Below are 25103 nucleotides of genomic sequence, written 5' to 3' on the forward strand. Positions count from 1 at the left end.
GCAGCTGCTGCCGCCGCGCCCCCCCCATGGCGACAGTAGTGCGCGGCCATTGAACTTCCTCCATGAAGCAGAATCAGTGAGATTCCTGCCTAGAGTGGCACCACGCGCCTGCTGCCACTCTAGCCAGGAGTCTTGGTGATTCTGCTTCATGGAGGAAGCTCAATGGCCGCGCGCTACCGCCACGTCCCGGAGCAGCCGCTGGAGGGAGGCGCCAAGGAGGGGTCGGTCCAGGGCGGGAGGCCGAGCAGTCCCCTCTGCAGGAGGTGGGCTCTGCACCCAGGCCACCCCCCTGCAAGGTAGTGGGCGCTGTCCAGGCTCCGCCATCCTCCACCTCCGCCCCTCAGCCGCACGCTACTGCCGCCGTGGGGGGGGGGCGCCGGAGGATTCTTGCACCACGCAGCTGGATACCCTTAAGACGTTACTGCCTCCCGGTTTCTTTCGGCTCTCTTCCCCTCTTCCCTCTCTGCCATTTCCTGTCTATCCCCTCCTAAGGATCCCTGCCCAGACTCTTCTTCCTCCCTTTCCCTTGGAACCTCTCTTGGCGTTGCCATGACACTAGAACACGGTACTTTTTCTCGAACAGATATTCAGTATTTTATACCTTTTCTAACATTGGTGTTCTTATGTGACAGAAATGGTATTTCTCAGTTTACATCAAATGTCAATCCTAATACTGACTTGCCAATGACTATTCTGAAAATCTTGAATCTACTATTAAATAAAGTTATAAAACATTATTCTCTCTTTTACAAATGTGTATTGCATGTGGTTTTTGCTTTCAGACATAGTAAGAAAATGAATTTGTTGAGCAGTTCTGTCTAAGGGCAGTGGTGTTCTGTTTTTGTTTTTCCACTAGAATAATCTAGGCAGTACTGTAATCTAAACCAACAATTTGCAACAATAATTTATTCTGCACATTTCTCCTGCATGGCTTTTCTTTCTTTTTTGTATCCAGGGCTGTCCATTTTTGTTGTAGCTTTGTATGAATGATTTTACTGTTTTGATACGATATACAGTGGTGCCTCGCTAGACTAATTTAATTCGTTCCACGGGTCTTTTATTATAGCGAAAAATTCGTCTAGCGAATCCCATAGGAATGCACTGAATTTTTTTTTGCCCATAGGAACGCATTAATTGAATTTCAATGCATTCCTATGGGAAACCGCGATTCGCTAGACGAATTTTTCATAAAACGAATTCGTCTAGCGAGGCAACCTCCGCTCGAAAAATCCTTTCGTTAAGCAGAAATTTCGTTAAGCAGGGCATTCGTTAAGCGAGGCACCACTGTATATATTTTCCCTTGTTTGTTAGCACTAATTAAGCTGTTTCCATAGATTAATACAGTAATTATTTACTAACTATCAATATTCAGTGCAACAATTTCTGTCCCAGGTAGGTTACATGTATTTTAAGACTTTTGTGGGATTCAGATTTGATACCAAAGCATGCTGATTGTTTTGTCAGAGGCAAGAGTTCTGTTTGATGCAGAGGCAATAACAACCCCAGTGGAGAGAAGGGCAGGCTCATCTAAAAGGAATCTGTTAGGAGTCACTATTTTTTCTATACTTAGGCTATGTGTCTCCTACCCTTATATCTGTTTTGCTTATACAGTATAATCCTAATTCACTTTATCTGCTTTACTTCTAATATCCTGCAGTTGCTAACAATCAGTGCTTTACTTCTGCAGCTTCTGGAATTGATTTTCCTACCCAAGAAGCAACAGCATGGCTACTGCTTCAGTGTGAAAGTTACATTACTTTTAAAATTTGAATAACATGAAGTGGAATGCAGATGTATTTGTGTGTTGATTTTTTTCTTCCTGACAGCAAAACAAAACAAAATGATGTAATGTTTGGAACATAGGTATTAATTTTAAGTATTTTATTTTTACAGAGAAGCTGAAACTCTTTCTAGGTCTGGTCGATTTGACATGTCAGTAGCAAAATCTGGATTGGAACCTAAAGGTTACAAAAACCCTAGTCTTCTGCAGTAAAGCTGTGCTGCAGCAGCCTTTCAGTTGATCATTAATTCCTAACAGTTCTAATTTTTACAACTGGAAATGAGAATTGAGGGAAGGACTATGTGGAAAGTCAAAGCAATTTTCATTAAAAACTGGCCATCCAGGCTATTCAGCTACTTGAAGCATGAAGCAGTACTAGACCCCAACACAACTCTCATCATTTGCTCTTACTTTTGCGTAGAACTGGGTTCCAGTTTCCCTTGAAGAATGTCTCTTTAAGTGCCTTAATCAAATACAGAGCCAAACAGAACTGATTGTGTATCTACGCTGGCAAGGTGTTTTACTATTTCTTCAAACCTTGTAAAGATGTAATGGGTTCTGTGTAGGAAATGTGAAATGTTACCATTTGTTTCCTATAATATTGTTCATCTCATGAAATGGAGGGGGTTAAGTGTAGCTGTTAAAATTTACCAACCTTTTGACTTCCACAAGCCTTTCTCATGCAGAATTCTAAAAGCTGCCTTGATTTCCTTACAGGATTTTCAAAAGTGTAAACAACAGTAATATGTGCCTAATAGAAAATATTCTTTTTAAAAAATCATCATAGGCAAAGAAAAGTCCTGTGTACTTAGCCAAAAAAGCAAGGAATACTTTTGAGACACCTTAATTTCCATAGGAAAAAGTTAAATAAAATAACTATCCCATTAAAATCAATTCGAGTTAAAACTGCAGTGCTTCAAATGTACTGAATTAAACTTGTTACATTCATGAAGGTATTTTGTTTTTTACAGTGCTTTTAGAATCTAAATTGTGCATCTTTATTTATAATGATTAAATATACAGAAGTATACAGAAGAAAAGTTGTTTATCTTGTTGTTGTTGTTTAGTCGTTTAGTCGTGTCCGACTCTTCGTGACCCCATGTTTATCTTAGAATGTGTGCAAATAAAGTGAAGTGTTGAATAAAAGACACTAAGTATTATCACTAGCTTTTCTACTCCCAATCTGATTGTACAGTGTAGCTTGGGTTGATACAGCTATAATCACATAGCAGTTTCAAACTTCTCCTTTACAGCACCTAGCCAAGCATTCTGTGTACTATTCTATCTTATACAAAGCCTCATGGGATGCTTTTATTGAAATATATTTGGAAGCCAAATGTGGCATTATGGTAACTGTAAAACAGGTTTTTAGTTTTCTTCCTCAGCTAGCCATGGTGGTCTTGGGGTTGGTGCTTGTTCTCGGGGACTTTGAAGCTCCCCTGTAAGAACCAGAAATTCCCAGTAATTTCTGGTCCTACACATGCAGCTGGGCACATTCTGGACTAGGTTTTTTTGTGCTGGATTGGATGATGGTGATCTTAGAGTGGATAGACTTTCTATAGTTCCATTTTAATGGTCAGACCACTTCTTGATGGAGTTTAGAATTGCTGGAGCCTGGAGCCTCTGCAGAGGTGGGGGACCGACTAAGCTGGTCCGTCCCAGGTGGCTGATGGCTCTTGAGGAGTTTCCTGTTGCCTTGGAAGGTGATTCTGTTGAAGCACTGGTGGACTTTGGGAACAGAGAAATAGCCAAGGTGGTGGACACGATAGCTCACGAGTATCTCACTGAGTGGAGCAAAACCCGCCCCCTGCTTCTCTAGAAACATGTGATGATGAAACACATGAGACAGCAACTAGAGCAGGCATCCCCAAACTTCGGCCCTCCAGATGTTTTGGACTACAGTTCCCATCTTCCCTGACCACTGGTCCTGTTAGCTAGGGATCATGGGAGTTGTAGGCCAAAACATCTGAAGGGCCGCAGTTTGGGGATGCCTGAACTAGAGTGATGATGGCAGAAAACTCAGAATGAGTCCAACCAAACATAGGCTAGAGCCTATTTGAAGAATAGTGAGCACAGCAACGATCTCTTTTTCTCTCTGCCTCCATTGCATCAGCAAGGAGCCATCCAGTGGAGCTGTTTTGAGTGGTGGTCAGATATCTTTTGCACTCTGACCCATGGGAGAATTTAGAGTACTCAACAGCAACAGCCTGCTGCGAACTGTTTGCTCAGCTCTTCACTGACAAAATCACTCAGATCCGTTCTGACTTGGACACTATAGTTGATATGCGTCGGGTGGATGTAACTTTGGCCTCTGCTTGTCCAGTGTTAATGAATACTTTTCAATTTGTACAGCCTTAGAATGTGGGCAGGATCCTTGGAAATGTAAGAGCTACCACAGGTGTACTAGCAGATCTTTCTGCCTCATCAGAAAGACCAGTGGGGAACTTGCTGCTGAGTGGCTGAAGGGAAATCAGTGCCGCCTTACAACAAGGCAAGGATCCTGCAAGCCTAAGGAGACAGTTAACATACCTCTATTGAAAAGGCCCTCCTTGAACCCCAGCGTATTGCATGATTATTGGCCAGTTTCTAATATCCCTGGGTATGATGGCATCTCAGCTCCAGGAATTTCTGGAGTGGATCGAGTATTTAGATCCATTTCAATCTGGTTACAGGCCTAGTTATGGGACAAATATGGCTTTGGTCGCTTTGATGAATTACTTATGCCGGGAACTGGACAGGAGTAGTATGGCTCTATTGGTTCTGCTGGACCTCTTGGCAGCTTTTGATACCATCAGCCATGGTATCCTTCTGGTCTGCCTCGCTGCGATGGGACAAGGAGGCACTGTTTTTCACTGATTCTGGTCCTTCCTGGAGGGGCAAACCCAGAAAGTGGTGGTGGAGAACTCGTTTGGCCTGCAGGGTTCCTCAGGATTCTGTTCTGTCTCCCATGAAATGTATCATATGCATGAGGATGAACAAATGGAAACTTAATCCAGACAAGACAGATGTGCTCTTGGTCAGTTGGGAGGCAGAACAGGGAATAGGGATTCAGCCTGTGCTGGATGGAATGTAACACACTCCCTGAATACACAGGTCCACAATTTGGGTGTTCTCTTGCACCCAGCCTTGATGGGTGCTCAGGTTCTTCAGTGGCTAGAAGTGCATTTGCACAGTTAAAGCTAGTTTGCCAGCTGTGCCTGTTCCTTGAGATGTTGATTTGACACACCTTAGTTATGTCCTGTTTGGCTTACTGTAATGTGCTCCACATGGGGCCTTGTCAATGTTCTCTTGTGTATACACACAGAGAAATGAATCTGACACTAATGAAGCTGTGCTGATCTGAACAGCTAGAGGGGAAAGAGCTGGGAAACACACTGGGAAGCGGGGGACAGACTGTGTTCTAAGGCAGTGATGTGAACACACCCTGAGTTCACCCAACAGCCCAACCAAGGATATGAGGTTGATGATCTTGCGATAGATCAATATCATTATTGTTTTATATCTGTCTTCTGGGCTCTGTATGCACAAAATTGGTGTCTGAAGAAGTGTGCATGCACACGAAAGCTTAAACCAAGAACAAACTTAGTTGGTCTCTAAGGTGCTACTGAACAATTTATTTATTTATATTTATTTATTGCAGAGGTATAGGTAAAGAAAAAATATAGCATATAAAGTGAATCATATCAGCAAATAATAATTTCATATTCATATATCTATTCAGGTACAGAATAAGCTGTCTGCCACCTTACCCACCATGACACTATGGCAATGTTACTATGAATATTCAGTAGTAACAAATACATGTGCACAAGCATGCAAAAGATAAAAGCTGGAACAACCTATTGAATCAATGGCTGCTTTGATCATGCACGTCCTTTTTAAACATATTTTTGTTATAGTTGCATTTGTTTTCATTTGCCATCTGTTTGACATGCTTCTCTTCTGCTAAGCTACCCAATCATGAAGAAGTTCTGTACTTGGCAAGAGAGTTTTAATGTGAGATAAGCCGACTTTGCTACTATCAAATGACTCCAGGCATATTTGAGTCTAGAATATAATGGCATGCATGTGACTAGCTGAGTTAATGGCCCCTCCAGACGTCCTATTCATTACACATTCCTGACGCTTTGTACTTATTCTGCTTTCAATACAATAAATATTTATTGCCTGTAGCAAATACAATAACATACACAATAATATACATAAATATACTCTCCAGTGAAAATAAAATCAGAATCAAAATTGAAATCAATTATAAACTTTCTCAAATTAACGAGTTTCCTTTACAAACCATTGATGCTTGGTTCAAAATTCTTGCTCAGATTTTATTCGCTGCAGGTGCAAACAATGCAATTTGATAGACTAATACAGTGTATGTCAGGCACCCCCAAACTTCGGCCCTCCAGATGTTTTGGATTACAATTCCCATCTTCCCCGACCACTGGTCCTCTTAGCTAGGGATCATGGGAGTTGTAGCCACAACATCTGGAGGGCAGCAGTTTGGGGATACCTGGTGTATGTGCTCACATTCATCAGATAACAATACTGTTTTATCCTGCAAAAGTTTTGAAGTGGTCACACTGCTTCCTTCCCAATCAGTGCATCTCCCATAGCTCCCTGCTGAAATATTTATAAATATTTATACCACAAATGTACTGGTTTATTTTCATCCTGCCTTTGTTGTGCTATAGCGCATCTGGACAGCAACAACGGGATAACACCGCAGAAGAATCTATTCTTTAAAATCTTTTTTTATTCGTTTTTTAGATCTACATCTGTCTGGGCGATGGCTGGCTACCCCCGAGCAGCGACACTCCAAACCATCTTGTCTTTAGTGCTTTTATTGTGAAAGCTATTTACAATGCAAGAGCTTCATGAAAACATGTCTACTCAGTACTATCAGATTCTCCCAATGGCGCTTTCTGGCTCCTCCCCCAGCAGAGTAGTTTGGGGACCCCAAATCTCTTCCCCCTGCGTTTGCAAGCCGCTGATCGCCTCAGTTCCGGGGTGAATTTGAAAGGACGCCCCTCGGCTGTTTCCCCACTGGAACTCTCTGCTGACCCCTCCTTCCTTGCTGATATCACAGGCTACAGGTAGGGCTCTTGTATGCTGTCTGAGCCCCAGTCCGCTCCTCTCACTTCCTCCTTCCTGTCTCCTATCCTTCCGCTGTTGTCTGAGCCATTAGGACAGCGTTTCTCAACCGCTTTTCCGCGGCACACTACTGTGCCGCGAGACACTGGCTGGTGTGCGGCGACGTGCGGCGACGAGAAGGGCGATTTGCAGAACTACCGTACCTATGTGCAGAGAACCTTATCAGCATGGCTGCGTTTGAGCGCGCCCTTCACAAGATGGCGGCGATTCCTGTCATAACCCGCCTCCCTGCCCCGCCCGCACCACCACCACTCTCCACTCTCTCTTTTATCTCTATGGTTCCTCCTCGAGCGTCCCTTTGACTTAGTTGTCTATGGTCTTCCGCACCCAATCGAAAGCCGCCGAGCGCTCCCCCTCCCCTACTCACCATCTCTGCAGCCGCAACCTCAGCCCAGACCCCCCAGAGAGGAAAAAGCAGCAGAACCCCCAGTATCCCAACATGCACCGCAACCTCGGGACGGCCCAGCCGGGTTCGACGGGAGGAGCGGAGCCACGTGGAAATGAAACGATGCATTTTGTAACGCATAAAAATCGCACAGGGACTCCATAGGTGCAAAGAGAAGAGCCTCTTTTGTCCAGCCAGCATCCAAACTGTCACTCTGTCAGGGAGTGAGCGGCCTCTTCGGCGAGGAGCACGTGCTGGCAGAGAAATCAGCAGCTTGTGAAGCCTTATTACAGGAGATTGCAACCAACACAGCAATTGGCAAATAGCAATATTGTCAACACATAGGACTCAGCTACATTCCTCACAATAATACATTTTGAATGCGCTATAAACATGCAACACTTGTTGTTTAGTCGTTTAGTCATGTCCGACTCTTTGTGACCCCGTGGACTAGAGCACGCCAGGCACTCCTGTCTTGCACTGCCTCCCGCAGTTTGGTCAGACTCATGTTTGTAGCTTCAAGACACTGTCCAACCATCTCGTCCTCTGTCGTCCCCTTCTCCTTGTGCCCTCTATCTTTCCCAACATCAGGGTCTTTTCCAGGGAGCCTTCTCTTCTCATGAGGTGGCCAAAGTATTGGAGCCTCAGCTTCAGGATCTGTCCTTCCAGTGAGCACTCAGGGCTGATTTCCTTCAGAATGGATAGGTTTGATCTTCTTGCAGTCCATGGGACTACTACTCTCCAGCACCATAATTCAAAAGCATCAATTCTTCGGCGATCAGCCTTCTTTATGGTCCAGCTCTCACTTCCATACATCACTACTGGGAAAACCATAGCTTTAACTATACGGACCTTTGTCGGCAAGGTGATGTCTTTGCTTTTGAAGATGCTGTCTAGGTTTGTCATAGCTTTTCTCCCAAGAAAGTGATCTGCAGTGATCAAGGAGCCCAAGAAAGTAAAATCTATCACTGCCTCCATTTCTTCCCCTTCTATTTGCCAGGAGGTGATGGGACCAGTGGCCATGATCTTAGGTTTTTTGATGTTGAGCTTCAGACCATATTTTGCGCTCTCCTCTTTCACCCTCATTAAAAGGTTCTTTAAGTGTATTGGGAAGTGTATTGGTTTGATGTTGGGAAAGATTGAGGGCACAAGGAGAAGGGGACGACAGAGGATGAGATGGGTGGACAGTGTTCTTGAAGCTACAAACATGAGATTGACCAAACTGCGGGAGGCAGTGGAAGACAGGAGTGCCTGGCGTGCTACGGTCCATGGGGTCACGAAGAGTCGGACAAGACTAAACAACAACGACAACAACCTGTATTTGTCCCCTTTGGTTTATATGCCATCTACTGGTAGATTTTTGGGATATGGTACTTCAGGAAATCAATTCACTCTCTAGATAGGACCTCATGTCAATACCTTCCCTAGCATTGTTAGGTTTCTGGGATGGATCATATGAAAAATGAATAGATAAAGAGTTGGTTGAGTTTTTCTTGATTGAGGCTCAAATAGTTATTGCTTTAAAAATGGCAATTTACTTAAGAGGTTTAGTTTATCAAATATGGCCTGTTGCTGGGCTTTTTTTCAGGGGGAACTCACAGGAACTCAGTTCTGGCTCCTCTCAGGTGAGCACTATTGTCATTCTTAGAGAATGAGGGAGGTGTTCTAGAAAAATAGCACTGTCACAATGGCAGAAAAAATTGAACCAAGATTAAGACTGAGACAAAGACAAATATAAAGGAATAGAGCTTTATCTTTTTTTGTAATTAATGATGATAATATTCATACAGTTCCAGCAAAATATGCTAGTATCCTCCCCCCCTTTAAAATTTATAAGGAAATTTTCCCTAGGTAAATATTAAAAAGAGGAATAGTAATATGCCTTTTGACATATGACAGAGAATGTGCCATCATCAAACCCTTTGTGATTGCTCTCCTATTTAAGTTTGTATTACTTTTATACAACATGTCTCTTACATATGCAGATAGATAGAAAAATAGATATTTATAAAACGCTGGAACACAAATGATAATATGTTCTTTTCTTTTTTGTGTTATAACTTAATTTTTATAACACTGTGTTTTTAAAATGAAAAATAAATAATCACTATTTTTATAAGAACTTCTTTTTTATACCTCAGAAAGTTGACAATAATATTACAATTCAAAAGCACCTAACATTTTCAAAGCACTGTACAAATATTAAAAGAGTACCTCTGCCCCCCCCTTCCCACCACCACACACCACACACCACAGAAAGAGCAAAAAAAGGATGGGGAAGGAAGAGGAATCAGAAGCAAAGGAGCAGGTGCTTCTTCACTGCCAATGTAAGGATTGGATAGGTTGGTCTCCCCTTGTGATTGAAAGCTATGTCAAAGCTATAAAGATTTGAAAGCAATGTTCATGGAATTGATAAAGTACAGTATTGGTTATTTCAATTTTTTCCTAATTTCTTTAATATTTTAATAATAATAAAATGCATTGTTAGTGGGCTTGTGTTTTTGAGTTTGTTTGCCCTTCATTGCATGGAATCAAATATTTGTTTTTTGGAATTTGACTATAAATAAACATTCATGTGTGAATGTAATTTGAGGGGTTTTTTGGAGGGGGATTTCTATGTGATTTCTGCTGATGCTGTGAATCCCTAGTCTACCATTTGTGTACTTACACGCAGAAAGGCTTCTGCATGCCATTGGGCAAGGGCACACAACACCAGTATCTGATTAATGTGGTTTTGCTTCTGACTGCTAGGCCAGATGACTCAGTATACACTTGACGTTTAAAAAAAGAGTCTGCTTGGAAATGCCCTCAAGATGCGTAAATCCTCAATTTGTTTATCAAAACTAAGCACTGGCATTACATTGCTACCATAGTTTTGACTTTTCTGTGCAAACTAGAAATGGCCCAGCACTGCTGCTATGCTAAATCTGACAGGGATTATTTTACTGTGCTAACAGAATCATATTATGTTTCGTACCTTAGTGCTGAGATCTGAAAAGTCAGCATATTCCATTCTGTCCTAACTCCATTCCTGGCTGCCAGATTCTAGTTAGTGTTGTGCAGTGGTTAATTTGGAAGACCTAGGCTGAAATCATCACTCAAAATAGCACACAGCCACAAGCTTCCATGGGTGACTTTGGGTCTGTTAACTAAGTCTCAGCCTACCCTACCTCACAGACTTGCTGTATTAATGTTTACTGTACGGTATTTTGCAGGTATCAACAACATTTGCCAGCATGGCAATCAACTGTCACTGCTCTCAGCCGTCAGGATGTGGCAGAAGAACAGGATGTAACCGGAGAAATTTCATTTATTTGTTAAAAAAGAGGAACTACACAGTTTAACGTATTGCACTGTTAGGAACATAAGAAGAACCTGCTGTATTGGGCCAATGGCCCAGCCACAATTCTGAAGGCCAGCAGCCAGGCAGGCCTGGAGGGCCACATTTGGCCCTGGGCCCGAAGTTCCCTATGAGTAGTAAGCCTGACACTCATCTAATTTTATTGATATTGATGCTGCATTTTATGTTGTATTTAAGTCGCACACTAATCAATGTTTTATATTTGCTGTTAGCCGCCCTGAGCCTGGTTTTTAAACCAGGAAGGGCGGGGTATAAATAAAAATTCATTATTATTACAGTATTATTAAAGCACGAGTGAATATAGGAGACTCCTGGACTGCAGGGGGGTGGACTAGATGACCCTAGCGTCCCGCCCAACTCTGGAGCGAGTTCTACGAGTCTATGAATTTTTATCTTTGAAAAAAAAAAATACACATGACGGCATTCCCACACACGCCTTGCCAAAAAAACAACACCATCATCACCACACCTTAACATTCCGCTTCGGGGCGTAACTGGAAAACCAAGCGAGGCTATAATTTTGGGTCTTAAAACTTTCAAATTCTCCAAACGAGCACGAGGTAACTATTTTCATTCTGTGGTAGCAACAGCCTTGGCAAGCCTGACGACGAACTGCCGAACTTCCCAGGCTTCAAGTCATAGCGGGGGAAACAACAACTGCGGGAGAGGAGAGGAAAGATGACCAAATGATTCCCTTGCAGCTTTTGCACTTCCCAGAGCGAAGAGGAGGAGGCGGCCAGACAGTCACCGCCCCGCCGCGGATTCCCCTCGCCCGTCGCCGCAACCCCCCCCCCCCGAGCCTCCCGCTCTCTCCGCCTTGACGGATTTCTCCCCTCGAGGCTCCGCCCCCCCCGGACTCTCGCGGCGGCGTTCTTGGAAGCCGTAATCGCTCCCTGGAAGAGGCTCTTCTTGGAAGGCGCGGACGCTGCGCGCTGCGATGCTCTTCCCGCCCAGCCTTGGCCCGAGACTCCTCGTGCTTTCTTCACTGCTTGCCGGCATCCTGAGTGAGTAGCTGGAGGGAAAGCGGGAGCCACGACTGGACAGAGGGGGTTCCTCCCTGCCCCTTGGAGCCAGCTAGGAGCGCCCACCATCCTGCCCGACTTCAAATATTGGCTTTTTATAGGGAAGTGATGGACGCTCCTAGATGGCTGCTACTGATGAGGGAAGGAGGAGGTCTTTCAGCAATGTGGGGCCTAAGTTATTTAGGGCTTAAAACACTAAAGTGAGTACTATAAATTGGACCCAAATGTGAACTGGCAGTCAATGCAGCTCTTTTAGAATAGGGTTATGTTCAGAGGTTATTTTCATACAATCCAGTTTGAGGGAGTACAGTACATGGTTCTGGGGTAGTTACCGTAGCTTAGTACAGTATTTTAAGTGTGTCTGTAGTATTCTGTTCAAAAAGACATAGTGAATTATTATTATTTAAAATTATTCATCTTTTTTTACCAAGGCAATTAAAAGCAACTTTCAATATATGTACATACAAACACATACATTGAAACCAGCATAAAAGAAAAGAAAAAATATAGACCCTAAAGGAAAATCCTATTTTTTAAAAGGCAGGATTAAAACATTCCACCCACTAAAGGCCAAAGATAATTAAGAGGCAAAGGCCTGGTTTAAAAAAAAAATTTTTAATGAAAGGTGATGAAAGCCAGGTCCAGGGTGCTTTATACGGGGAGAAGTGGTGTTTGAGGCATTGGGGTCCTGATCTGCATAAGGCTTTATAGGTCAAAAGCAGCACTTTGAATTGGGCTTGGAAACTAACTGGTAGCCAGTGTAGTCAGGTCACAATTGGTGTTTTGTGCTCAAGCACCAACTATGATTTCTGAATCACCTATTGCAGTGAACTAACGTAAACAACAGAAGATAGGCTGTCCCTGCCCAAATAGGAGTATAGTTGTTCCTGGGCCGGCATCTGAAGCTGATGGAAGGCACGCTGCACCACCAGGGCCATGACAGTGATGGGTCCAGAAGTACTCCCAAACTACTACCTGCTTGTTTGGAGGGAATGTAACGCCATCAAGAGGAGGCTCCCCCCCCCATCCATCCAGTCTAGGGAACCACCCGCAAACTGTGCCTCCGTCTTATCTGGATTGAGCTTAGCAAAGCATGGGTATGAGACTGCTCAGCCGGAAATCAGCTTTTTATCAGAAAGCAGTGATAAGTTAATTGCTGAAAAAGCAGTTGCATTTACAACAGCTGCCACAAAGAACTTGCAGGGACTTTTCAAGTACCACTGCTGTGTGAATATAAAATGGAAGAATGGTATAAAGAGGTGTGGGATATAGCTATTAATGATAAATTAACATGTTCTATTAAGGTAAGGTGGGGAATATACAGAATAAATTATTTTGATGAGATATGGAAGGTATTTGTAGTATTTGTACTGTTAAAAAGGAAAGGGGTCAATCCATCCCATTTTTCTTTTTATTTGTTTTTTATTATTATTTGTTAAAATTAGAAATAAATAAAATTAAATTTTAAAAACAGTTGCTTCTACAACAGCTGCCACAAAGAACTTGCAGGGACTTTTCAAGTACCAGTGCTGTGCGCTGGTGATGAGTTGAAATTATGTATGCTCCAGAAAGCAAGAACCCCAAACTACTTTAGGGGGTGTGCAGGGAGAGAGAAAGGGGAAGTTATATTGCGGAACCAGAAGTCCTTCTGCTACCTGAGCTACTTCATTGGATACTGCCCGATGACCTAGAGATATTTTTGTTCCTGCTGTATGTTTTAGCCACATCCTTCCAATGATTCAGCATTGAAAGCTGAAGAAGAACTTTTATAACTGTTGAGGGGAAAGAGTATATGTAATTATGCATATTCAAGCACAGCCCGCTAGTGACTACATCATCATGTGATCTATATCCTTAAAGAATACTCCTTCAAAAGCTGTGAGAACAAAGTTCTGATATGCCCAATTTGGTGTATTGAAATTTGGCCAAGATGCCTAATACTTGGATACTGTGTGTGAGAGCGAGCATGTAGAGTGGGGAAGGGCACTGAGACAGCGTTCTGGTCGGATACAAATGTTTGGCCAATATGAGTAACCTTGGCAATGGCCTCTTGTGCATCTACAAAGCTGACAACACTCGTAAACACTTGGTGGTTAGGAGTGGATATTTCCACTGTGATAATAGGATGCTGCTCTAGATGGCTCACTGAGCTGATCCAGCAAAGCTCATCTTAGGTTCTTACAGCTTTTGCCAAATGGTGATCCCTGGCCTTTGGCATGCCCCAATATGCTCTGGAGCGCCCCCAATCCCTACAGAGCTGATTTTGAGGGCATGCAGGGCGCTGGAGGTGACAGGAAAATAGAGTTAATTTTGATGTGCACATGGAAGCCTGTTGTGTAGGTAGAGCGGCACTGTTGGTTAAATAAGGTTTGTGGTGAGCCCTGTGATGCTTGGCTGATAATGCTGCAATCATATGTGTTAGTGTAATGCTCTTGTCTCCACATTTCTCCCAGCTGCAATAACAAAATTACTTATTACAAAGCTCCGTGGCTTTTCTGTAAATATTTTGAGCACAGGAAACACGATTTTGCTAACTCTTGTTTTCTTTTCTTCTCCTCCCCATCCCAGCTTTTTTAAAGTTTGATTTGCCAGCACCTTAAATGTGGGTTAAGTGTGGCATTGTGCCAACAGCTGATTCCTGAGCACACTGGTGGTTTGTCATTCTTGTCTCACCACAAGCTGACATGGCATTTTGCTGTCTGAGGCAAAGATCTGGTTGGCTTCCTTCATCATTCCTTGCCCAAAAGCTCACTGGACTAGCAGCTGACATTTACTTCAACAGGTTCCACCACAGCACCGAGGGAAGTTGGTAGCCTTAGAGGGGCAGAGGCATACATAGGCAGCTCTTTCCTTCAACACTTGTAAGACTGTAAGCCCATTCCATCCCCAGGGCTAAAAGTGCCCACAGAATGGTCACCTGTATACAATGGAGCAGCAGCATTTATTTATTTATTTATTTATTTATTTATTTATAATCCATTCTTCTCCTAAAGGCCTCTTCAAAATCAAAACTTCAAAATCAGACCTAACCATTAATCTAAAAAAAGCATAAAACAACTCAATACAAAATCAAAAAATAAATAAATACACAAATTCCTTGCACACTTTGCCCCTCCACGAGGACATAGGCAAAGAGGTGCATTGCCATCAAAATGAAAGCAATGTGGTGGTGAGACACACCTCAGAGGAGGGTAAAGCGGAGAACACCCCACCATGGGGCCCTTCACCACAGGCTTATTAGGCATGGGAACCGCCAGCAAGGTTTCCCTGGCAGATCTGGAAATTACGGTAGGTCGGTATGGCAGCAGAATAACATGTGCACAAGTATAATGCTTGCTAAAGTGCATGTCCTGGGCTGGCTGCCATTTTGCCTGCTCACTCAAGCAGAGGACTTTCCCAGCACTGCTGCCTATGACATATTGGGAGGTGACCAGATGAGAAAACTGGCCAATCCTGCCCAACTCGGAAACAAGAAAGTTTCATTGCCAGTTCAGGAGATTGGAAAAGGCTAAATACATGTAGAGATTGAGGGTGGGAACCAATAAAAACCACAGGAAGCAGCTACCTCACTTTGCCTGTTCTGTAAGGTCAGCTTTGCCTGATCTGTTTGGTTTTTTATTCTTACAGTTATTGCAGGCTCAAACAGAGAATTAGATTGGCTGATAGTCTTGGGATAAATGACTCTATGTTAGTTCATTTCCCCTTTGCTAAATAGGGACTGTCTCAGGGTTGGGAAGATGGATGGATGAGATACTGGTTGTTAAAAGGTTTGTGCATTTAAGGTGTTTTATAAGCACTTGGTCATCCTTGTAATATATATCTAAAACTAAATACAGCATTCTGCATGAAAGCTGAATGATACTGAACAAGGTAATGATGTGCGTTTCTGCCAGTGTTCAAGGTAAATCCATAGCAATATTATTTGAATACAATACCAGCAATGCATTGATTTAAAAGCAATATTTTCTGCCTGTCATAGGTGATTGTGGCCCTCCACCAGTCATTCGCAATGGAGTCCCTCATAAGAATATTGAGGGCACATCTTTCCCTCCAGGCTCAACAGTAATTTACAAGTGTGTGGGCAACTTTTTTAATATCTATGGAAAACTAGATGTTGTAACATGTCTTCCAGATTCAAAGTGGACACACATAGAACAGTTTTGTGTGGGTAAGTGTTTATTTTTTTAATGTACCTATCCTTGACATATTGTTGTGGGGGGAAAGAGGGGGTTGTTTTTGGCTTTTTAAATGACTATTCGTTTTAGAATCAAGGATGACATCTTGTTTAATTCATGTATTGATGGATTTTAAGCAAATGTTTTATACCCCATTTTTCTACAGGTTCTCAGGGTGTCTTACAATTGCATTGCCGCCGCCGTTTTCCCTACTACCTCTGCCACCGACCGCTGCTGCTGTGGCAGACACAGCAGTGGCTCCCACTTTGGCCGTGCCAGCCTCAGCCATGCCGCAGCCTGGCTGGCAGGAGGCTTGCTTGGTCCACCGCCAAGCTCGGTGAGCTGGGCTAGGCGCTTGGGCTCCTCCCAGTTGTGCACGTGCACGATGTCACAGGCACGCATCACACCCTGTGCAAGTGATGTCACAGGCGTGCCCCACACTTGTGATGTCACAGGTGCGTGGCATGGCACTGAGCCCCTCCAATATTGGGCCCAAAGTGGCAATCCTCAGATTGCGACCTGCCTGCCTTAAATAATTGCTTCTGAATATTATTATATTTTATGTAAAAAAATCAATAAAATAGATTTTTTAAAAAATATTGGCAGGTAAAACCACATTTTCCTAAAATTCAGCTAAAACTCCTTGGAGTGACTCTCAGCTCCTCGTTGAAATGGCAGAGTAATACCAGCAGCCCACAAATGGCTCAGCAATCAGGAAGGTATTTACCTGGCAGCAAAATGCCGACAGTGCCAGTTGCTCTTTATATAAATTGTCTGCATTTGTCACGTAATGCAGTATTGCAATCAAAAAGTTCAAAAATCAAAAGGAAAAGACTCTTTCTCTCTGTCAAATCCTTCCCAGCACATTTTCCCATTCTTTTGTCTGCTTTTGTTGCCAGGCAGTTGCATGAGCCCACCAAGGTCTGCATTTGCTCAAGTAAAGAAAGGGCAAAGGAAGGATTACTATATTGCCAACACCACTGTGGCCTATATCTGCCGCCAAGGTTACGACACTATCCCTGAAATAACTCCTGTTATTACTTGCCGTGAGAATTACACTTGGACACAAATCCCAACTTTTTGTAAAGGTCAGTATCTTGTTGCAGTTAACTTCAAGATCGCACAGTTGAAATCTTGTTTTCATCTGTAATATGTTCAGAAGAGTATGATACTGTACAGTCATACCTCGGAAGTGGAACGGAATCCATTCCGGAAGTCTGCTCAAGTTCTGAAACGTTCGACTTCCAAAGTGCGGCTTCTGATTGCCTGCAGGCAGCTCCTAGCCCTCAGAGCAGGAGAAAATAAGCTTGCTTCATCCTCTATGTGGCATGATAGCCCTTTCGATATTTGCATATGGCTATCATATCTTCTCTCAGTCTCTCTTTTCCAGGCTAAACATACCCAACTCGCTGAACTGTTCCTCATAAGGCTTGGTTTCCTGACCCTTGATAATCTTGGCTCAAGTATGTCTGTATACTAATGCACAGAGCATGGGAAATAAACAAGATGAACTTGAGCTCTTGGTACAGCAAACTAAATACGACATAATAGGCATCACTGAAACCTGGTGGGATGAGTCTCATGATTGGAATGTAGTAATAGAGGGATACAATCTATTTCAGAGAAATAGACTGTGAGGGACAGGGGATATCGCGAAGTCCCTCCCCTCCTGAGTTCAAGCCAATCACCGAGCACAGGGGAAAGCAGAGAGAGTTCCGATTCCAGTGGGGAAGCAGGAAGTCGTGTCCGAGGCTCAGGCAAGGTAGAGGAGCCAGGGTCCCAGGTGGGACAGGAAGGGGCGAATAAGGGAGGGAGACCCATCCCCCCAACGCCAGAACTACGCAGAAAGAGGAGGGGAAAGAGGATGGGTCTGCCAAAGCTTTTGTGTTGGAGAAAGACGCGCCAAAAGCCATTAGGAGGTTCTGAAACCGACTGATCACATCACTCCGTGTAAATAGCAATGACTTCAGCACTGTAAATACGCAGCACCAATAAAAGAATAAAATGCAGAGCTGCGTAGCGTCGTTACTCTGAAGTCCACTCCGGCCACTGTGACATAGACCAAACAGGAAAGGAGGAGGAGTGGCGCTATACGTCAGGGATGTGTATACCTGTGAAGAGATCCAGGATTTAAAACTTCAAAGCCATATTGAGAGTATCTGGGTCAAAATGAAGGGAGAGAAAAATAACAGTGATCTCATTGTGGGAGTTTACTATAGATCTCCAAGCCAAAGTGAGGACACAGATGATGCCTTCCTGGAACAGATGACCAGGCATTCAAAAGGAAGTGAGGTAGTAGTAATGGGGGATTTCAACTATCTTGATATTTGTTGGATGTCAAACTCAGCCAAGAGCATAAGGTCGAAATACCAAAAAAAAGAGGCAACACGTCGACCAATTCCAGCGGGCGAAATATATCTATTTTTATCTTTATAAACTATAACAACATGTGAGACAGTGATCCAAGGTAATCATACTGTTTCGGTTTGGTCTTCTTCAATTTTTTAACTTAGTGATTGTATACAATCTGCGGAACAGGGGCCATACACGCAGGGGTTACATATGCAACACAGGGGTTGTTTCATTAGCAAGAGCATAAGGTCGAACAGATTCCTCACTGGCCTTGCAGACAACTTCATTGTCCAGAAAGTGGGAGAAGCAACAAGAGGATCAGCCATTTTAGATCTGATCCTAACCAATAGTGATGACCTGGTTAGTGGGGTAGAGGTTTATTATACAGCGGAAAGGAGCAACCAAGCATACTAAGACTCAAATTCTGGACTTTAAGAAAGCTGACTTCAGAAAACGTAGGGAAACGCTGGGTGAAATCCCATGGACAGAAATACTAAAAGGGAAGGGAGTTCATGATGTTGGGGAGTTTGTTAAAAGGGAGATATTAAAAGCACAACTTCAGGCAATACCAATGAGATGGAAACATGGAAGGTGCCTAAAGAAGCCAGGGTGACTATCTAAAGAACTTTTAACTGAGTTAAGATTTAAAAGGGATATGTACAAAAAATGGAAAAAGGGGGGAAACCACCTGAGAGGAATTCAAACAAATAGCCAGCACGTGTAGAGACAAAGTCAGAAAAGCTAAAGCACAGAATGAACTCAGGCTTACTAGAGAGGTTAAAAGCAACAAAAAGGGCTTTTATGGGTATGTCCGTAGCAAAAGGAAGAACAAGGAAACAGTGGGGACACTTTGAGGAGAAGATGGTGAAATGCGAACAGGGGACAGAGAAAGGGCAGAACTCCTCAATACCTTCTTTGCCTCAGTCTTCTCCAAAAAAGAAAACAATGCCCGGCCTGAAGAATTCCTGGAGAACAGGTGAAGTCCAAGCAGACTGGAGGAGGGCAAATGTTGTCCCTAATTTCAAAAAGGGGGAAAACAATTACCGCCCAGTCAGCCTGACATCAATACCAGGAAAGATTCTAGAGCAGATCATTAAGCAAACGGTCTGTGAGCATCTAGAAAGGAACGCTGTGATCAGTAAAAGTCAGCATGGGTTTCTGAAAAATATGTCATGTCAGACTAATCTGATCTCATTTTTTGACAGAATTACAAGCATGGTAGATGAAGGGAATGCTGTGGATATAGCCTATCTTGATTTCAGCCCTTGTGGTCTCTTCCAACTCTATGATTCTATGGCTACCCTCCTCTGCAAACATTGCAGCTTGTCAATGTCTTCCTTACAGGTTGATGCCCCAAACCAGACACAGTACTCATGATCAGACTGTTACGTCTGTTGATGCAGCCAAGAATACCATTAGCTTTTCCCCCTGCTGCATCACACTGCTGACTCGTGTTAAACTTGTGGTCTACTAGATCCTTGATCTTTTTCACATGTAATTTTCAATTAACCACAGTATGCTATGTAACAAGGACCCATAATGTAACCTTAACTATGGTTACTTTCAGCAAGCTATGATAACCTATAGTTGGTACAAGACACTGCAAACTGCAGGCCAGCTGTGGTGGTGGTGGAGGGTGTGAGCCTGTTTGCTTCAGCATATTCATGCACCACTAAACCATTGTTTACTGTCTTCATGTGATGTATGGATATAACCACAGACTTGAAATACATTTAATTTGCTTTTGATTTGGTTGGAACAACAACAGCCTTTTAATAATAGCAATTCCATTACCGGTCAAGCAATTGAGCATGCTTAAAGCCATTAATTTCAATGGACTTTTTATATCTAAAGGCCTTGTGTATTTTTTGTCACCCACCTCCAAACCCTGCATCAGCGTTCTTGTTAATTTCTTCTCACTTAAAGGGCAACTTTTCTAACACTGTAAGGGGCTGCTTCTTGAAAACATAGGCAGATCATAAGCTTTCTTAGTTACCCTTTGAACCTGGGGAAGAATAATTGATGAATCCAATTGTCAATGAATGCCATATCCATATAATCCTAATATGCTAATTATCTCCTTTCTGTAGGAAAATCATGTGGTGATCCAGGAAAGCCAGAACATGGTGATGCTGTTATTCTAACTAATCTCCTGTATTTGGCAAAAGTAAATTTCACATGTGAAGATGGGTGCGTGTTGACTTGGCTCTGTTAGCAAGTCTTAATTAATACATAAAATTTTTTATGGGTGAATTCTGGAGAACAAATCTATAGTTTAAGACTTGAAGCAATCATGCCATTAGTACTTTCTTAAAATAATTTTCAGAAAACCTAAGCACAACTCTCTCCCATAAGTGTTATGGTAGTAAGTATGATACGTTCCTATTTATTCTGAGAGGACGAAGTCCCCCCCCCCCCCCGTAAACTGGAATAAGCAAACCAAATGAGGTGGATTGCAAAATAAACCAGCTCTGAACTTCCTCGTCAACTATTTCACAAAGAACCTGGCAGGAAGAATGCAATAAAATACCTTCCACAGGTGTTGAATATGCTACATTCTTCAAATGGAAAGTAATGCTCTCCTCTACCCACTATTTAAAAAAGTTGCTATTCTGAAGAATTTAGGCACCTAGAGTTTGAGATAGACCAAAGAGAAACTGTTTGTTAATCTAACAGAGTTAAGGGTTCTTAGCCCTGCCTTATTCTTATGTTGGGTTTATTTTGCAAATTTATTATCAGATGTTTAATGCTAAATTGTATAAGATTTACTGTATGGTATTTGTTTACATATCATTATTTATTTGACAGAGACAGCGTCAGGTTTTGGGAGACCTTCAGCCAACTTTAATAGGTCTCGTAACTGTCCAGGAGTGGCAGAGCATTGCCTGATGATACGGAGGGTAGCAGAGAGAAGCAGGATATCATAAGCACTTGCTCTGTGATAAGGAATTCTATGATGAACCATACATGGGCCCATTTGCACTGTCCATCTAAAGCTGTATAAGTCCTGGAAACCATGATTTGTTAAGGATTCTGAGCATTGTTAGGAGACCCCTTTCAAAGAGCTACAATTCTCAGAGTGGTTTAATAATCAATTCCTCTTCCTTAGGGAACTCTTGGAACGGTAGCTCACAATAACCTTTATAAACAAAGATGATAGAACCTTCATTTATGGGGCATAATAGGAAAAAAAAACATTTAAACTGCAATGCAGTGGCAATAAAAATATCTCTATTAGGATGCACAGCTAACTTCTAATTTTGCTTGATATCGGAAAAGTGTGTGCTTCAAAATTATGAGTTATTAAAGGAACTGCTGAAGAAATATGTACAAATTATGTAGTTTTCCTTTTATTTAGGTACAGATTAAATGGATCACCTACTACTCAGTGTCAGTGGAAGAAAGATCATGTTGAATGGAGCCAGAAGCCTCCAGAATGTCAACGTAAGATTCTCTTGTGACAGATACCCGATTAATTAGGACTGACCACCTTATATTGAGCCACCTAACAGCAATGAAAGTCTCCAAGGGGAGCCAGGGAAAAGTCATTATTCTTCATAGAAAAAATGCCAATAGACTCAAATATCTGCAGTAAGAATATGAGGATGCCAGGAGGTATTGCAGAGGGAAACCCTTCTAGCTGGCATGCTCATCTTCTTTGGTATAGAGTTGTTGTTTATGTATATCAGGCATCCCCAAACTGTGGCCCTCCAGATGGTTTGGCCTACAACTCACATGATCCCTAGCTAACAGGACCAGTGGTCAGGGATGATGGGAATTGTAGTCCAAAACATCTGGACGGCCGAAGTTTGAGGATGCCTGATGTATATGGTATGTGTCTGTATGTGCTTGATAACCACAGAGAGTATTAATTGCATCACTCATGTCATAGGCCATAGAAACTGACAGCCCTCAGTTACACTAGATTAAGGAGCAGCAAATGCTTTAAATTGTAATGTTTTATAAGAGCGAGAACTAAATATGTCTGTATGTGCCTCTTATACAGGACTAATTGAAAAACCCACAGAAGATAGAACTACAAAGACAACAGGTTAGAAACTGATTATTTAATTGCAATAGCTTGTGTGGTCAACACAGAATTTTTAAATTAGGTTTTATTGGGATTTATGTTGTTATTTTTGCTTTTTCTGCAGTTTGTTCTAAAACCTGTTAATTCATTTGAGAATTTTGATTATTACAATTTAAAGCAAAAACTTTAAATCCATCTTCGTGTGCCTCTTATACAGGGCAAACTGTGCCACCAACAAGAGGTAGTGCTACAAATAATACAGGTTGGAAAACTTTTTTTTCATTTCAGTAGCTAGCATTGTAATTGCTTGTGATTAATTCAGAACTTTTATTAGGATTTCAAAATGTTCTGTTCTTTTTGTCTTTTCCTGCAATGTAATTATTATAATACCTGTTAACCCCTTGGAGAACTTTGATTATTACCGTGTCCTTAGTGTTGGCATGTGATCTATCTATCTATCTATCTATCAATCAATATATCAATCAGATTTAGCATAGTGTGCCCTGCAAACCAGCTCAATATGTGGCTTGTTGCTCAGAAACGAAAAAGAAGCTGTAATGAGGGTTCAAGCATAGGCTAAGCTTTTATACAGAGGTGTATCTAGGGTCCCTTGCAGCATTGGCAAGCAGCTGTATTGGCGTCCATCCCCAACAAAAACACTTTACAGCTATAGCCACATTAGAAACTACTACATTTTACACAACCCAATTATTCAAAGCATCCAGAGTGAGGATGAGGGGAGAAGGGTGAAAAAAATCTCATGCCTTTGTGCCGCAGTGTAAGAAGGATGGGAAGCTTTTTCTGCACTTGATCTTGCTGAGACAGCGGTGTCTAGGTCTCTTAGAATTTCTGTGCAATGCTGGGCATGAGGCTGCTAGTTGTTAATAATTGTGTGATAATGTTTGATTTATTCTGTTTTCGGTTTTTATTGTTAACCTGTCTATTTAATGTCTATTGCGTGCAGCTCTGGGACCCTTGGGTGAATGGTGGAATATAAATAAAATAAAGTAGAAGGCTGAGTTCTGCTTTTGGATTTCTCTTAAGGGCTTGATTATGCAATGAGGGCTTTTCTTTTCCTTTTTTAATTTTTAAAAGAGTGGAAGAGTATTTACACAGCTAGTGAGATTACCTTTTCCCACCATTGGTGATGAATGTAAAGGTATGTAGGGTGCAAGAGAGATTTCATTTGGGTGCTAATGCATTTGGGTGCATTTACCAGTGGGTGGCATATGGCTTCATGCATGGTGCTTTTTTTCTTCAAGGTTCGGCATTGCAAAATAATAGGGGTTTGGGTGATTTGACTACATTAGGAACCAAGTAGAAAGTAGTGCATGTGTCTATTCTCAAGATCCCAGGTCTGCTGAATAAAGTGTGGAGCTACTATTCGAGCCTAGATTAACGAAGGCCAAGTGTACACCACAACTTTGTCTTGGTGACTAACCCTCTGCTTAGAATACGTTCTGGAGCAAAAGGAAGGCTTTGGAGTCAAGGTGCTAGGGAAAGAATCTGAAATCTTAGTATTTTAGTTGCTTTTGTGACTTGTATCATATATTGTTGGGAGTATTTATTCATGTTTCCCATTTGCTACCCTCTGTGCTTAAATTCTTCCACACATCTTTGAATCTACTAGAGTGAAGTTCTTGAGATGAATTAACTAGACTACAGAACATAGATTGAGGTTTTGATGTGTAGTTCACTGGTGTATTCAATGTGTAGTGCTATGTATAATGATTGGGGAAATGCACCTGGTGTTTGGATGTCGTGTTAGGGAATATCCATGCTCAACGCCTTGTATGTTTTCAAAATCTGCAGTTTTGTCTACATGTTACTTGGTTCCAATGTGGTTGCTTGGCTGCCCTTGCACAGTGTTCCAATGATAGAAGCAATAATGTGCATTGATTTGGGGGTTTCTTTTACATTGTTTCCTTTACATTGAAAGTGGTTTCAAATACTGTACAAGCTTTATACATGGAGGTATTGGATTGATGTTGCTGAGGCAACAGGCATTCTTGCTCGTTCATAGAGTCATAGAATTGTAAAGTTGGAAGGGATCCTGAAGGTTATCCAGCCCAATCCTCTGCAATATAGGGATCTTAACCAGTGTTTGTAGCAAACAAGGGAGCTTAACTATAAGGAGACCCACAGCATGTTGACAAACTACTTGTTTTATTTAAAGTTAACAATTGGGAAAAACATTATACAGAGCTACATGAATGTGGCCTACCTGTGATCGTATTGTTCAGAAGCTGAAATCAGATTTGATCTGTTGCTGTAGCTGCATACTAATTTCATTTCCAGCCTATCGTACTTTGTAGTAAGGCTGTGTTTAGTGTGTACCAAGCATTTTGATACACTTGTTCTCTCTCTCTCTCTCTCTCTCTCTGTCTGTGTGTGTGTGTGTGTGTTTTAAAGAGAGATAATTGGTGATAGATGCTCCTTAATCTGGAATGGGGATTAAATTGGGCTGCTCCATGTGCAGACACCAGATCCTCCAACAAACTCCTGTAATCCTTGTTCTGCCCTGGTAACAATCTCTCTCTCTCTCTCTCTCTCTCTCTCTCTCTCTCTCTCTCTCTCTCTCTCTCTGTGTGTGTGTGTGTGTGTGTGTGCGTGCATTCCTATATACACAAAAATGGAACACTGTCATCATGCTGCAGTATTACACGGCTGCCAATAGAAGGAGGAGAGGGTTAGACAAACCTCTCTCTGGAGTGCCCTCCCCAATTAAACCCACCTGCAGTGAGGTTTAATGGAGAAGGGAGGCATGTCAGATACTGATTTGCCAAATGGTTCTCTGTAGCGCCTCCTTCTTTAAAAGGGGGCAGGGCTTAGAGTGAGCTGTGGGGG

The 25103-nt window shown here is 42.3% G+C and overlaps 2 protein-coding genes across 2 annotated transcripts in view; both read left to right on the forward strand.

Moving 5' to 3' along the window:
• Window positions 1-7794, forward strand: part of LOC118088520 (membrane cofactor protein) — a gene marked incomplete at its 5' end in the record, with an annotated part of 83174 nt that extends 75380 nt beyond the window's left edge. Inside the window, one exon of the mRNA XM_060277481.1 lies at window positions 1894-7794. Within this exon, the coding sequence (XP_060133464.1) occupies window positions 1894-1993 (100 nt within the window). The remainder of the gene's footprint in view (window positions 1-1893) is intronic.
• Window positions 7795-11477: 3683 nt separating this feature from the next.
• Window positions 11478-25103, forward strand: part of CR2 (complement C3d receptor 2) — a 97784-nt gene continuing 84158 nt past the window's right edge. Inside the window, exons 1-7 of the mRNA XM_060277482.1 lie at window positions 11478-11681; window positions 15679-15867; window positions 16774-16962; window positions 20317-20416; window positions 21585-21670; window positions 22233-22277; window positions 22474-22518. Of these exons, the coding sequence (XP_060133465.1) occupies window positions 11615-11681; window positions 15679-15867; window positions 16774-16962; window positions 20317-20416; window positions 21585-21670; window positions 22233-22277; window positions 22474-22518 (721 nt within the window). The 5' untranslated portion in view covers window positions 11478-11614. The remainder of the gene's footprint in view (window positions 11682-15678; window positions 15868-16773; window positions 16963-20316; window positions 20417-21584; window positions 21671-22232; window positions 22278-22473; window positions 22519-25103) is intronic.

The sequence above is a fragment of the Zootoca vivipara genome, chromosome 7 (assembly GCF_963506605.1).
Source record: "Zootoca vivipara chromosome 7, rZooViv1.1, whole genome shotgun sequence".
In the NCBI taxonomy this organism is placed as follows: Eukaryota; Metazoa; Chordata; class Lepidosauria; order Squamata; family Lacertidae; genus Zootoca; species Zootoca vivipara.